General features: G+C 35.5%; 1 protein-coding gene across 7 annotated transcripts in view; it reads right to left on the bottom strand.

The window, feature by feature from the left end:
* LOC123546141 (uncharacterized) overlaps positions 1 to 13,863 on the bottom strand; it is a 57,361-nt gene that overhangs the window by 13,910 nt on the left and 29,588 nt on the right. For 6 of the 7 annotated variants that reach the window (XM_045332332.2, XM_045332341.2, XM_045332346.2 and 3 more), the window contains 4 exons: positions 13,173 to 13,267; positions 7,985 to 9,816; positions 6,498 to 6,526; positions 4,132 to 4,167 (listed from right to left, as the gene is read on the bottom strand). In XM_045332332.2, the coding sequence (XP_045188267.2) occupies positions 4,132 to 4,167; positions 6,498 to 6,526; positions 7,985 to 9,816; positions 13,173 to 13,267 (1,992 nt within the window). The remainder of the gene's footprint in view (positions 1 to 4,131; positions 4,168 to 6,497; positions 6,527 to 7,984; positions 9,817 to 13,172; positions 13,268 to 13,863) is intronic. The other variant, XM_045332337.2, reaches the window with a different exon arrangement.

The raw sequence follows: 13,863 nt of genomic DNA, 5'->3' as shown, positions 1-13,863 counted from the left end.
CGGAATTCGTAATCAGAAACCAGTGTTATTTGTAACCTTCTCTATTTTTTGTATTAAATGTAACTTGTGAGTGTCCTAAAATAGTTTGTAAACTGTAATTATTTGTGAATATTTTATGCAAATTTCATATTAATGTACAGCACTTGTATGTTTCTTTAAAATTTGTATATAACTTGCTATAGTGTCTGACCATTGCATGTAAGTTGTTATTATTTGTGAATATTGTATGTGAATTTCAAATTAATGTACAACATTTGTATGTTTCTTTAAAATTTGTATATAACTTGCAATAGTGTCTGACTATGGTGTCTGACTATTGCATTTAAGTTGTTACAGTTTCTGAATACTGTAATGTAACTTGCTATAGTGTCTGACTATTGCATGCAAGTTGTTTCAGTTTCTGAATACTGTAATGTAACTTGCTATAGTGTCTGCCTATTGCATGTAAGTTGTTACAGTTTCTGAATAGTGTAATGTAACTTGCTATAGTGTCTGACTATTGCCTGTAAGTTGTTACAGTTTCTGAATATTGTAATGTAACTTGCTATAGTGTCTGCCTATTGCATGTCAGTTGTGACAGTTTCTGAATACTGTAATATAACTTGCTATAGTGTCTGACTATTGCTTGTCAGTTGTGACAGTTTCTGAATATTGTAATGTAACTTGCTTTAGTGTCTGACTATTGCATGTCAGTGACAACAGTTTCTGAATATTTTAATGTAACTTGCTACAGTGTCTTTCTATTGCATGTAAGTTGTTACAGTTCTGAATACTGTAATGTAACTTGCTATAGTATCTGACTATTGCATGCAAGTTGTTACAGTTTCTGAATATTGTAATGTAACTTGCTCTAGTGTCTGCTTATTGCATGCAAGTTGCTACAGTTTCTGAATATTGTAATGTAACTTGCTGTAGTGTCTGACTATTGCAGGTCAGTTGTTACAGTTTCTGAATATTATAATGTAGCTTGCTATAGTGTCTCACTATTACTGCATGCAAGTTGTTACAGTTTCAGAATATTGTAATGTAACTTGCTCTAGTGTATGTAACTTGCTGTAGTGTCTGCCTATTGCATGCAAGTTGTTACAGTTTATGAATATTGTGATGTAACTTGCTGTAGTGTCTGCCTATTGCATGTCAGTTGTTACAGTTTCTGAATACTTTAATGCAACTTGCTGTAGTGTCTGACTATTGCATGCAAGTTGTTACAGGTTCTGAATACTGTAATGGAACTTGCTATAGTGTCTGCCTATTGCATGCAAGTTGTTACAGGTTCTGAATACTGTAATGTAACTTGCTATAGTGTCTGCCTATTGCATTCAAGTTGTTACAGTTTCTGAATAATGTAATGTAACTTGCTATAGTGTCTGCTATTGCATGCAGGTTGTTACAGTTTCTGAATAATGTAATGTAACTTGCTATAGTGTCTGCTATTGCATGCAGGTTGTTACAGTTTCTGAATAATGTAATGTAACTTGCTATAGTGTCTGCTATTGCATGCAGGTTGTTACAGTTTCTGAATAATGTAATGTAACTTGCTATAGTGTCTGCCTATTGCATGTAAGTTGTTACAGTTTCTGAATACTGTAATGTAACTTGCTATAGCGTCTGCCTATTGCATGTAAGTTGTTACAGTTTCTGAATACTGTAATGTAACTTGCTATAGTGTCCTCCTATTGCATGCAAGTTGTTCAGTTTCTGAATACTGTAATGTAACTTGCTATAGTGTCTGATTATTGCATGCAAGTTGTTACAGTTTCTGAATACTGTAATGTAACTTGCTATAGTGTCTGCCTATTGCATGCAAGTTGTTACAGTTTCTGAATACTGTAATGTAACTTGCTATAGTGTCTGCCTATTGCATGCAAGTTATTACAGTTTCTGAATACTGTAATGTAACTTGCAATAGTGTCTGATTATTGCATGCAAGTTGTTACACTTTCTGAATACTGTAATGTAACTTGCAATAGTGTCTGATTATTGCATGCAAGTTATTACAGTTTCTGAATATTGTAATGTAACTTGCTATAAAATGAAGTCACTGTAATCTGATGAAATGAAATTCCTGTATGATAGTCTGATTTCACAGAACAAAAGAAATGTTAAAGCCACATGTCTATAGTGTGTGTGTGTGTGTGTGTGTGTGTGTGTGTGTGTGTGTGTGTGTGTGTGTGTGTGTGTGTGTGTGTGTGTGTGTGTGTGTGTGTGTGTGTGTGTGTGTGCTTGCTATAAAATGAAGTCACTGTAATCTGATGAAATGAAATTCCTGTATGATAGTCTGATTTCACAGAACAAAAGAAATGTTAAAGCCACATGTCTATAGTGTGTGTGTGTGTGTGTGTGTGTGTGTGTGTGTGTGTGTGTGTGTGTGTGTGTGTGTGTGTGTGTGTGTGTGTGTGTGTGTGTGTGTGTGTGTGTGTGTGTGTGTGTGTGTGTGTGTGTGTGTGTGTGTGTGTGTGTGTGTGTGTGTGTGTGTGTGTGTGTGTGTGTGTGTGTGTGTGTGTGTGTGTGTGTGTGTGTGTGTGTGTGTGTGTGTGTGTGTCATATATATATATATAACCGAGTACAGATACAGAGTAACTAACTATATAAGTATGTATTTTACTACAAAAGTATATATGATATTCATTCATTTCAAAACTTCATCTGTATAAAAATGCATTCACTGGTAATGTAATTTCAATTAATTCATTCAACTTCCCGAGAAAAACAGTATTCTCAAAATTGAATGATGTCTATGTATTTAAGAAATGGAGTTTCAAGTGCAGTTACAAAAGGGTATATATTTTAAGTATTTTAATATACAATAAATAAAATTAAGACTAGAGATTGTTTTTCACAAAAAATGTGTATCTCCCACCACTTGCCACATAGATATTGCAAAAACGCACAAATTAAGGGCCATAACTTCAGAGAAAATCATGGAACCATAACGTTCCAACAATGTACACAAATAGGTCTGGCAGTGGTACTGGTGGAATTCAAACCGGTGGTATAGGAGTAAAGGCACAGATCAAAGAGTTTGATAAATCAAGGATCATGACTCTGCTGAAAATCATTTGATAATATGTACAACTACTCTTGTGAGGTTTGGTGAAATTCAGCCTAATTGTATACAGAAATACAACATATAAAATATGACAAATCAAGGGCCATAACTCCCCTGAATATCACTGAACCACAACATGCTGATAATATCCATAATAAGACTTGCTACTGATCACTCCTGTAAGGTTTGATGGAAATTTGCCCTATCATATAAAACAAGTGTCTAAAACATTTTAAAATTTGACAATCAAGAGCCATAACTCTGAAAAACACTGAATTGCAACATGCCCGTGATATGCACAACCAGGCTTTAAAATGATCACTTTTATGAAGTTTGGTGTAATTTTTCATGGTTGCATCAGAGCAGCTGTCCTGACATGGTAAAATACAACAAATCAAGGGCCATAATTCACCTGAAAATCTCTGAACCAGAACATGCCAATTACTATGCTTGGCACTGATAACTCTTGCAAGGTTTGGTGGAAATCTGCTGAATGATATAAGAGATGTGGCCAAAACATCATAAAATTTGATGAACCAAGGGCTGTAACTTCACTGAAAAACACTCTACCAGAAAATGCCGATGATATGTACAATGAGTTGCACTGATCACTCCTATAAGGTTTGGTGGAAATTTGCCCAATAATATAAGAGAAGTGGCCAAAACATAATAAAATTTGACAAATTAAGGGCCATTACTCCACTGAAAATCATAAAACAGAAAAGGTCGGCGATATGCACAACTAGGCTTGACAATGGTCTCTCTTGTAAAATCTGGTGTAAATTCATCCATTGGTGTCAGAGGAGTTGCATGGACAAACTTTGTGACAGACTAACGGACAGACAGAGACAGATTGTCTGACTGAAAGATGGACAGCACTAAATCAATATGTTTACCCCACTACATGTGGGAGACATAATTAAAGCTCTTTTGATTAAGTGATTCTATAGAAATATATATCAAACAAAATCCAGAAACCTTATGTCTTAATGAAAGACTCAGTTCTAAGCCAATCAACTATTAATGTACTAGTATGTACAAAGTAATACAGATGAAGTTTTGATTTTTCTACAACAACTTACCTCTGTTGCCTATGTTTTAACATTATCTGTCTTATTCTATCCGTAGAAATTAATTGGTTACAAGTATTATTCACTATTATTAATGCAACATGAAATTTCTATCACAGAACATCACTACTTGTCCAATATAAGAGAGGCTGACTTGAATGGACTGCTAAATTCATACAACAGAACAGAACAGGAATTCCTTAACACATAAACTTTAACACAACAGTCCTTGCATATGGCCATAAAATGTTTCAAAGTTCAGAAATTTATGCACATGTGTTAACACAATTTGAATCTAAATTCTGTTTTAAATAATGGTTGAAAATTTTGAAATTTCAATATTACCGATAATTTGTTCACTAGAAATATAATCCTGCATATGAATACAATAATTCTGTAATAACAACCTCTCTAATATTTCAGTTTTCAGTTCATTAGCATCAGTTAACACATAGTTACAAAAAGTATTAGATACATAATACATGTAACTAAAGAATGAAATCCACATTTAACAGAGATTTGTTTATTAAACCCTCATCCTTTTTCTTCTAATACCACTTTAATGAGTTTGAGACTCAGTATAGACAGGTCATTCACATAATTTAATCTTAATCCAATAATTATATTGTACCACTGTTTAATTTACATATTCTGCAACATGGAAATCTGTCAAAGATGAACTGTTAACATGGTTTGAAAACCCATGAGCTTTTCATTGATACCCTACCTAACATGTCCTTTTTTCAAATTGTATAACACATGATTTTCCCCAGAATTTAAGCAGTATATGAACAGTGATATTTATTCAAGAGCCAGTCGGCAATTTTATACAAAGCAGTTTGTTGATGAGTATTTTGTACCATATGTACATTACTTAATTAATACTAAACACTGTAACTGTTAGCTTGTTTTGTTTGTCTATTCTCAGTAGAGAAAAAGTTTTAGAGAAGTACCTCCAGTCTTCCAGTTTATTTCTAAGAGACAGTAGACAAAGGAGCTTCTGGCTAGAGAAGAAGTTGCAGATGAAACAAGCGCTATACAAGTTGTATATGAGTAAGTTATCTTCAAATTATGGAGAACAAGAGCTGTCTCCATAGGATGACACATGACCCCGATGGCACTTTGAATGAATAGTTATGGCCGATGTTAGAGTTTAGGACCTTTGACCTACGGACCTGGGTCTTGCATGCAACATGTCGCCTTACTGTGCCACACATTCATGCGTAGTTATTTTAAAATCCATGCATGAATGACAAAGATATGGACCGGACACACCCATCAATGCACTATCATGAAATATGACCTTTAACGTCTAAGTGTGACCTTGACCTTTGAGCTACGGTTCTGGGTCTTTGCGCGCGACATGTCGTCTTACTGTGGTACAAATTCATGCCAAGTTATTTGAAAATCCATCAATGGATGACAAAGATATGGACCGGACACACCCATCAATGCACTATCATGAAAAATGACCTTTAACGTCTAAGTGTGACCTTGACCTTTGAGCTACGGACCTGGATCTTGCGCGTGACACATCGTCTTACTGTGGTACACATTCATGCCAAGTTATTTGAAAATCCATCCATGGATGACAAAGATATGGACCGGACACGAAAATTGCGGACAGACCGACAGACTGACAGACCAACAGACCGACCGACAGATGGTTCAAAAACTATATGCCTCCCTTCGGGGGCTTAAAAACTATTCTCCACTGAAAATGCAAGTGTAACTGTAATCTCATAAAGACTTATTATAATCACCATTAGTTTAATCCAATAGAAATGTTTAATCCTTGCTTATCATTGTACAGGCTTATACAGAGATTATATAAAACACTATAATATTACACAGTATGCTGATTTCTACCATTTTATTGGTTCCTTTTACAACAGTGAAAATTTATTCTTAGATAATTATTATCCCCCACCCACTTTCAGAGATACTGTTAGCCCACTTTATCAAAATTTCATGCATGAATACAGCACAATTTAATTTTTACCAATTAATTTTGATTCAAAAATGAAGAAAAAGCTTCAAGCCTACTTGAACCAATCTCAAACTCATTCCCTAAGAAACCTGCATATTTGTGTATTATATATAGAAATGCAACAATGACTTAAACAGGTTTTGCGCATATGTGACCCACACTTAAACAAATACACTGTCCCCCTCTGCTCTCCACTCCCACCAGTTTGGAGAGTTTTTGTAAAACTAGCTGAAATCACAACAACTCCCAGTTGGTAGTCAAATTTTTAACAGTTTCTAAAGGATCATTTTACTTGTGTGAGTACTTGTTAAACATACAGGAACAGACAAATGAGTATAATTATATTTAAATATAATAATTTAAAATATAATAAATCTGAATTACTTACATTTCCCGTCTTTTTGCAGGTTTTTGACGCTGGAAAAAAAGAGGTATATCATAACATAGTATCATAGAATGAGATTATCACTAAAAGTAGAGCATACATGAAAGATGTTTCAAAATTAAGCTGATATGTCATAAATTCCTTGTAAAATGAATAAAATTTTTAAAGCAAAGGACAAACAGTGTTTAAACTTGTGTTTCCAAAAGTTACTTAAAAGTTACATTTCCTGAGGGCTTTATAAGCATCCTGAGTTTATCCACTTTCACTTTTTAAAATCAAAATCAGATCTCTATAATATTACAAAATGATTACATTTTTTCAGAACTTAAATACACACAGAAAAAGCAACAAAAGCTGCAAAAGGACAGCAATGCTTGATTAGTTAAAAGCTTTGTCACTGAAATTAGAATTGTGTCTTTTGGGCATGGATGCCCCCACATACTGTGCCATCCTCTAAACAGCAAAGTTTTTAGTACAGACCATCCTCACATAAAGAATATTCAACTAAAAGTTTGAAGCAAATTTTATTCAGATATGGTTGTACATCGGAGCAACTTCAATTCCATTCCTACTAAAAATGTATGAGGAGCTGAACACACAAAATTTCTTCACTATGGCCTATTTTGTGAAATTAAGAAAGGGCCATAATTCTAGAATAAATAGCCACAGGAAAATGTCCATTATTTATGGTCATCCTCACTTCAAGGGTCTCTATCTGTGAAACTTTCAAACATATCCTTTCAATAGTGTTTGAGGAGTTGGACATTCAAGATATTTCTCTATATTCTATATAGCGAAACTATCAAAGGGCCATAACTGCCAAAAAAATAGTCACAGCAAAAGTTCCTTCCTTTTTGATCATGTGCACATCAAGCTTGTTCATCTACAAAAGTTTGAACCAAATCAGGCTAATAGCGTGGGAGGAGTTGGGCACACAAGATTTCTCGCTATCTTCTATATAGCAAAACTAACAAACTGTCATAACTGTAGTGAATATAGTCACAGAAAAAAAATCCTTCCTTTAAGGTCCTCTGCACCTCAAGCTTGTTCATCTGTGACAGTTTGAAGCAAATTAGCTTAATAGTTGAGAGGAGTTGGACACACAAGATTTCGGGATGTATGGACGGAAGGAAGAACAGCAGCAATGCTATATGTTAAAATAATGAAAACATAGATATAAAGAAGAACAAAAGGGCCAACAACAGATAACAGATTACATCCAAAATATTGCTATGTTGAAACTTTGTGAAAAAGCAAAACAGTTATGGGACCTGTGCATTGCATGTCAGATAATGATCAGCACCACAGCAATCAATATTTCTAGGCAGATTTAAATAAAACATCAGATTTCAATGCAAGATGCCATCCTGTGCCTGAAATAATGCCTGGAGGGGTACTTTGGATCTTCCTCCATCACCAAGTTGGGAAGTCACCATATGGCCTAACTTTGTGTTGGTGTGACTATAAACAACTTATTATTTATAACTTACTTGTTCTATAGGCGACAACTGATCACAGACCAGTTCTAGCAGAGTCTTCTCCTCTTTATGTTTTTTGTCATTTTCATCTCCATTTCCAGTGGTAACCGTTGTATCACTACGACCTGACCCAAGACCAAGGTCACTAGTGCTGCCCCCTAGATCTAATTTAGGAACATCTGACCTTGCTTGACTTGTTGAGAGAGATAAGTCGGACAAGTTGTCTACTGAACCATGTCCGCTGTCACTTAACATCGTAGTATTGAGAGGTTGTGTATCATCCAATATTTTAAGTTGTTTTTCTTTAAAAGGACTGCTTCTGTTTACAGGTAAATTTTCATGTGTTTCATTACCCAGTGACCTTGACCTGCTAGATGTCAAACTTTGTGTTTGTCTTGGGGTGACTAGTGTTGTACTTATAGCACCAAAGCTTTCACTTCTATCCATGCAACGTTGACGATATTTTTCCAAAATATTAGAGTACTCTCCCCTTAACGTATCTACAGTATCTGTTTCAAAGACTACAGTCTCACTCTCACTTTCCTCAGCACTTTCAGCTTCTTCTTCACTCACATTTTTACACTCTATTTCAACCTCTTCTTGAATTTCGTTGTTACTTATAAGTGAGTTTTGTATAGCTGATCTTAGCATTTCAATTTCTGTATCCAAAACATCGTATGTTACTTCTTTATCTGGTTTTACTTTAACATCATCTTCATTTTCCATAAAGATTGTTTCCACTTCTGGTTCTTCACCTTCTAACATGAACTTGACCCTTGACCTCTGGCTGTTACCATAGAGACTACTAAAATCATCCAGATCCTCAAAACAGGGTCTAGACTTTTGTGAGAAAAACTGGAATGTTTGGTCTCTACCTCTGTTAGGACTTGCTGATCTACTACGACCCCTTTTAGGACTCTCAGGTCCAACAACAGTTGTTACTGAGTGCCCATGAAGAACAGATGAAACTTCTAAGGTATGTGTATGAGCTCTGCTAGCCTTGGATTGCTCAAATTTAGAGCAATGGCCACCTTTGGATACTGATTTTGTATTGCCTGGTACGCTAGGACCAGTTTTGCGTACTTGTGAATTGCTTGCAGAACTTTTAATACTTTCACCTTTTGACCTTGACCTTTGACTATTTCCTAAAGTAGACTCAGATCTTGTTTGTGAACCAGACACTGGTCTTTTCTGTCCACTTTCATTATTGTTCCCAGAGATATTTTCTTTATTATCACTGCTGTCTTTAGTATGATTTACATTTCCACCAGAATTAACTCTTCTAATATTGTCATTATTTTTTCTATTGTCATCTTTAGAATTACCTTCATCATCTTCATCATCATCTTTTTTAACTGCAATTTCACTATTCTCTGATTTACATGATCCTTTAGAATTCTGTTTATTTTTTCTACTTACAGTTTCAATTACATTATCATCTATATCTTCGTCATTAACAGTATTCAAACCTCTTGCTATATTCATGTTCTCCATTTGTTTTATTTCTTTGCTGCTTTGAGATTCTACTAGTTTGTCTCTCTGCTCAGCAAACCGTACAGATTTGGATGGACTTCCAATACGAGCCCTCTCCTCAACACTTCCACTTGGTCCATTTGTGTCATTTTTGTCAGTGTCAACGGTATTGCTGTTATTTCTGTCTGCAGGTAATATGTCATCAGTTTCTTGTAATGTAGCACCTGAATCGCTCAAATGGAGCTCATGCTGTACCTTACTTGGGACAGTGACATCAGAAACAGTGACTGCCTGCTCATCCCTGGTCCCGACTTCTGTTGCAAACATCCTTGGAGTTACATCCGCCTTTGTTTGAAAACCATCTGTAATTTCTAAGAAAAACAAACAAGAGGGTCATGATGACCCTGGATCGCTCACTTGAGTAATATTAGCTACATGTTTCAAATGTCAAACTGATAATAAAATATTAAGAAAGTCAGTAGGTCACATTCATGGTCCATGAAATTCAGTTTTACGATTTGTGTGCAAAACTGTGTATGTCATCAAAATTTCAAGGCTGTATCTTAAAAAACAAGGAAGTAGGTCAGTAGGTCAAGGTCACAGTCAAGTGACATCATATTACTTGGGGTCATCAGGTAATTATAATTAAACAGTCTTGGAAATAGGATCAGATGATTTTTTTAAAGTATTTTTCCTACATAACTCACATAATAACTAAGTGACCCAAGGGCGGGGCCTCTTTTAACCCCAGGGGCATAATTTGAAAAATGTTGGTAGAGGACTACTAGACTATGCATCATACCAAATATCAAAAGCCTAGGTCGTATGGTTTCAGACAAGAAGATTTTTAAAGCTTTTTCCTATATAAGTCTATATAAAACTTGGGACCCCCAGGGCAGGGCCTCTTTTCACCCAAGGGGTACAATTTGAACAATTTTGGTTGAGGACCATAAGACAATGCTACAAACCAAATATCAAAGGTCTAGTGTTGTGGTTTCAGACAAGAAGATTTTTAAACTTTTTTTCCTATATAAGTCTATGTAAAACTTGGGACCCCCGGGGCGGAGCCATATTTGACCCTAGGGGGATAATTTGAACAATCTTGGTAGAGGACCACTAGATGATGCTACATACCAAATATCAAAGCCCTAGGCCATGTGGTTTTGTATAAGAAGATTTTCAAAGTTTTCCCTATATAAGTCTATATAAACCATGTGACCCCCGGGGTGGTGCAATATTTGACCCTAGGTGGATAATTTGAAAATTTTTGGTAGAGGACCACTAGATGATGCTACATACCAAATATCAAAGCCATGCGGTTTTGTACAAGAAGATTTTCAAAGCTTTCCCTTTATAAGTCTATATAAACCATGTGACCCCCAGGGCAAGGCCATATTTGACCCTAGGGGGATAATTTGAACAATTTTGGTAGAGGACCATTAGATGATGCTACACACCAGATATCAAAGCCCTAGGCCCTGTGGTTTTGGACAAGAAGATTTTTAAAGTCTTTCCTTTCTGTTGCCATGGCAACCAGAGTTCTGCATGGAATTCAAGTCTTTGAATAATTTGGAAAGGGGACCACCCAAGGACCATTCCTGTGAAGTTTGGTGTAATTCTGCCCAGTGGTTTTCAAGAAGAAGATTTTTTTAGAAATTGTTGACGCACTACGCACGATGCACGACGCACTACGCATGACGGACATCAAGAGGTCACAACAGCTCACCTTGTCACTTCATGACAGGTCAGCTAAAAATATATTCTCTTTAGGAAAATTTTATGAAAGGCAAGAAACAATTTAGAACAATAACAACTGCCTAAAATGACTTACCGTATTTTGGTGCATATAGGTCGCACTTTTTCTACCCATTTTGCTGCCTGAAAAAGTTCCTGCGACCTATACGACAGAACATTGCCAGCAGAGTTTTTTATCGGGCCAATTTTCTGACCGTTGCTCTCGCAAAATTACGTGCATCTGTTACGAACGAACAAAATGGATAAAAAATATCAATATCGGCGGCTTTTCAACCAATATATCGTAAATAACCCATACAGACTATTAAAATTACGAATGACTTTTATTCAAAGATGCTTTTGCAGTTTGAATTACGTTTGTTTCTGCTTTCGTTTTACTGGACGCCATTGACATGTACTCCGGGTTGGATAAAATCCGGACAGATCCGTCCTCCATTCCAAACATTGTTTATACTAATTCTTAGCGTATTTAAAAACTTGAAAGATAATTTTTTACTTTTGATTTTTAAATAAAAGAAAAAAATCTAAAAAGAAATATTTTGTTAATCTTTTTACTCAGAATAAAAAGAACGCGGTTAATTACATGACACGGACAGGTGTTATAATTGCTGTGCAAACAATTCACACTTAAACTTGCATGATTACAGAATGTAAACGCAAACCGTCTGCTGCCAATTAGTGTCAAAAAGCCACTTTTCTTTGATGTAGTCTGTTACCGATACTACTGTTGGTACGAAACGGTTGGGAACGAAAATAACACTGTCCGATTTCCACCAATCAGGTTCTGATAATAATTCAGTCCGCGGCATCAATATGGCCGCCGCCATAACTTTTTTGCCGGTAAATATTAAATATTGCTGGGGAAAAAATCCGAAAATTAACTGCGACTAATACGCTAGAACTTAAATTTTCCGACCATTTCTAGAGCAAAAATTAGATGCGGACATTACATTACCGCGACCTATACACACCAAAATACGGTACTGGCTAACTCTATACTGAGTGCTAAAAGAAACAGTTTTGTGGAATTATTTAAAAATTAGACCAGCACTTTAGAAGATGTTGTTTGAAGGTTTTTATATTTTTATCCCTGGCAGCCCCTATATGCAACCAAGAAGAACTATTTGAACAACATTGGAAGAGGATCAAGTTTAGTTTCAGAGATTTCATCTGAATAAAAGTCTGGATGACGGAAGTATACACAACAGACGGTGAGTAATCAAGCTAAAAATCACGTGTACAACCATATAGATTTTTTTAATCATTTGATGTTCTAAGCACTTCACAGTTCTTTTAAGAATCAGGCAAACCTGAAAGTCTACACTTTAGAATGTACCTCAAGGTCTAATTGAAATTTGTTCAAATTCTGGTTCCTTCTAAGAAACATTGGTTGGTTTTGTTACAGCTGCACAATACATCATGTGTCCTTTCTATCTACATCTCACTACAAGGTCCTTCTTGTAGAATGCTAGTACAACATTAGTTTATTAGTTACAGGTTTAATGCTGTCTTTCACCACCTGTATACCGGTTATATAACTGCAATCAGTTAACCTTACCAGTTTTTGATTCAGTTTGTTTAGTGCTGTTTTTTTTTTAAGTGTCTCAGTTATGTAGTAACGGGCAGATAACCTAACCAGTTTTCCTGGATTCTGAACCAGTACTAGCCTGTTTTCCACTAGTAACTGCCAACTTCTCCATATGAATCAGAGGTGGGAGATGAATGATTTTAGACACAATGTCTTTTATCAAATTGTCACAGAGATTATACACCTAAACCAAGGATCGAACTCACAACCTTCCGATCAGTAGATCTGCTCTCTCCCTATTGAGTTAAGTTGGATTCAGTGCTAATATTATACAAATTGTGACTTGCTCTCCACAAGTATCTGGCAACTCTCCCATAGGAATCAAAGGTGGAAGACGAATGACTTCTACGTGAACAGGTATGAACGAATAATTGAAATACTAACCATCTTGTGTTGGCTCCGGAAGGAACGTATTTTCTGGTGTTTTTGGCTCCAGAATGGATTTCTCCTGACTATATAAAATCTCATCTGGTAGACTCCTTAAAAAGAAATAGACATACTAGTAAATAACTAAGGTGCCCTATAGTAAACAAACTGTTCAAACAAGAAACTAAATGTCAGCAATATTATAAATCTTTGCTTGTTAGTGACATTTTATAAACATATTTTAACAACCTCTTTCATAACAAACCTTTTGAATCAAAGAGTCTTAATTCCTGAGTGACACTTAAATGCACATGGAATATGTTAATATTAATTATTGATATCATTCCAGAAGGCCTGAAGTATCTCTTTTGAATTGAGCTACAAAACTAAGATATGCAAATCAGGTTATTTCTTCTTTTCATTAATGGTTTCCTTGATTTAGGACTTCATTTGAATCTCTAATCATCAGATCTAGTCAATTCCATCTGGCATTGCAGATATCAAAGCTATAAAATTATTAACTTTTACTGTTGATGAAATAAACTGTAAAATTATTGTTACTATTGTGTTGATGCTGATCTTTCTGATATCAATTACTATACAAACTAGAGCTGCTTTTGAGAAAAGCGCATGTCTCCCACAACTGCCTAATCATCTGAATAGTAAGTCTGTCTTTATAAACTGTTTACTCACAGAAAATATACCTTTG

This window comes from Mercenaria mercenaria, chromosome 15 (genome assembly GCF_021730395.1).
Source record: "Mercenaria mercenaria strain notata chromosome 15, MADL_Memer_1, whole genome shotgun sequence".
NCBI lineage: Eukaryota > Metazoa > Mollusca > Bivalvia > Venerida > Veneridae > Mercenaria > Mercenaria mercenaria.
The sequence above is the reverse complement of the archived record's forward strand: the minus strand, read 5'-3'. Positions and strand labels throughout refer to the sequence as shown.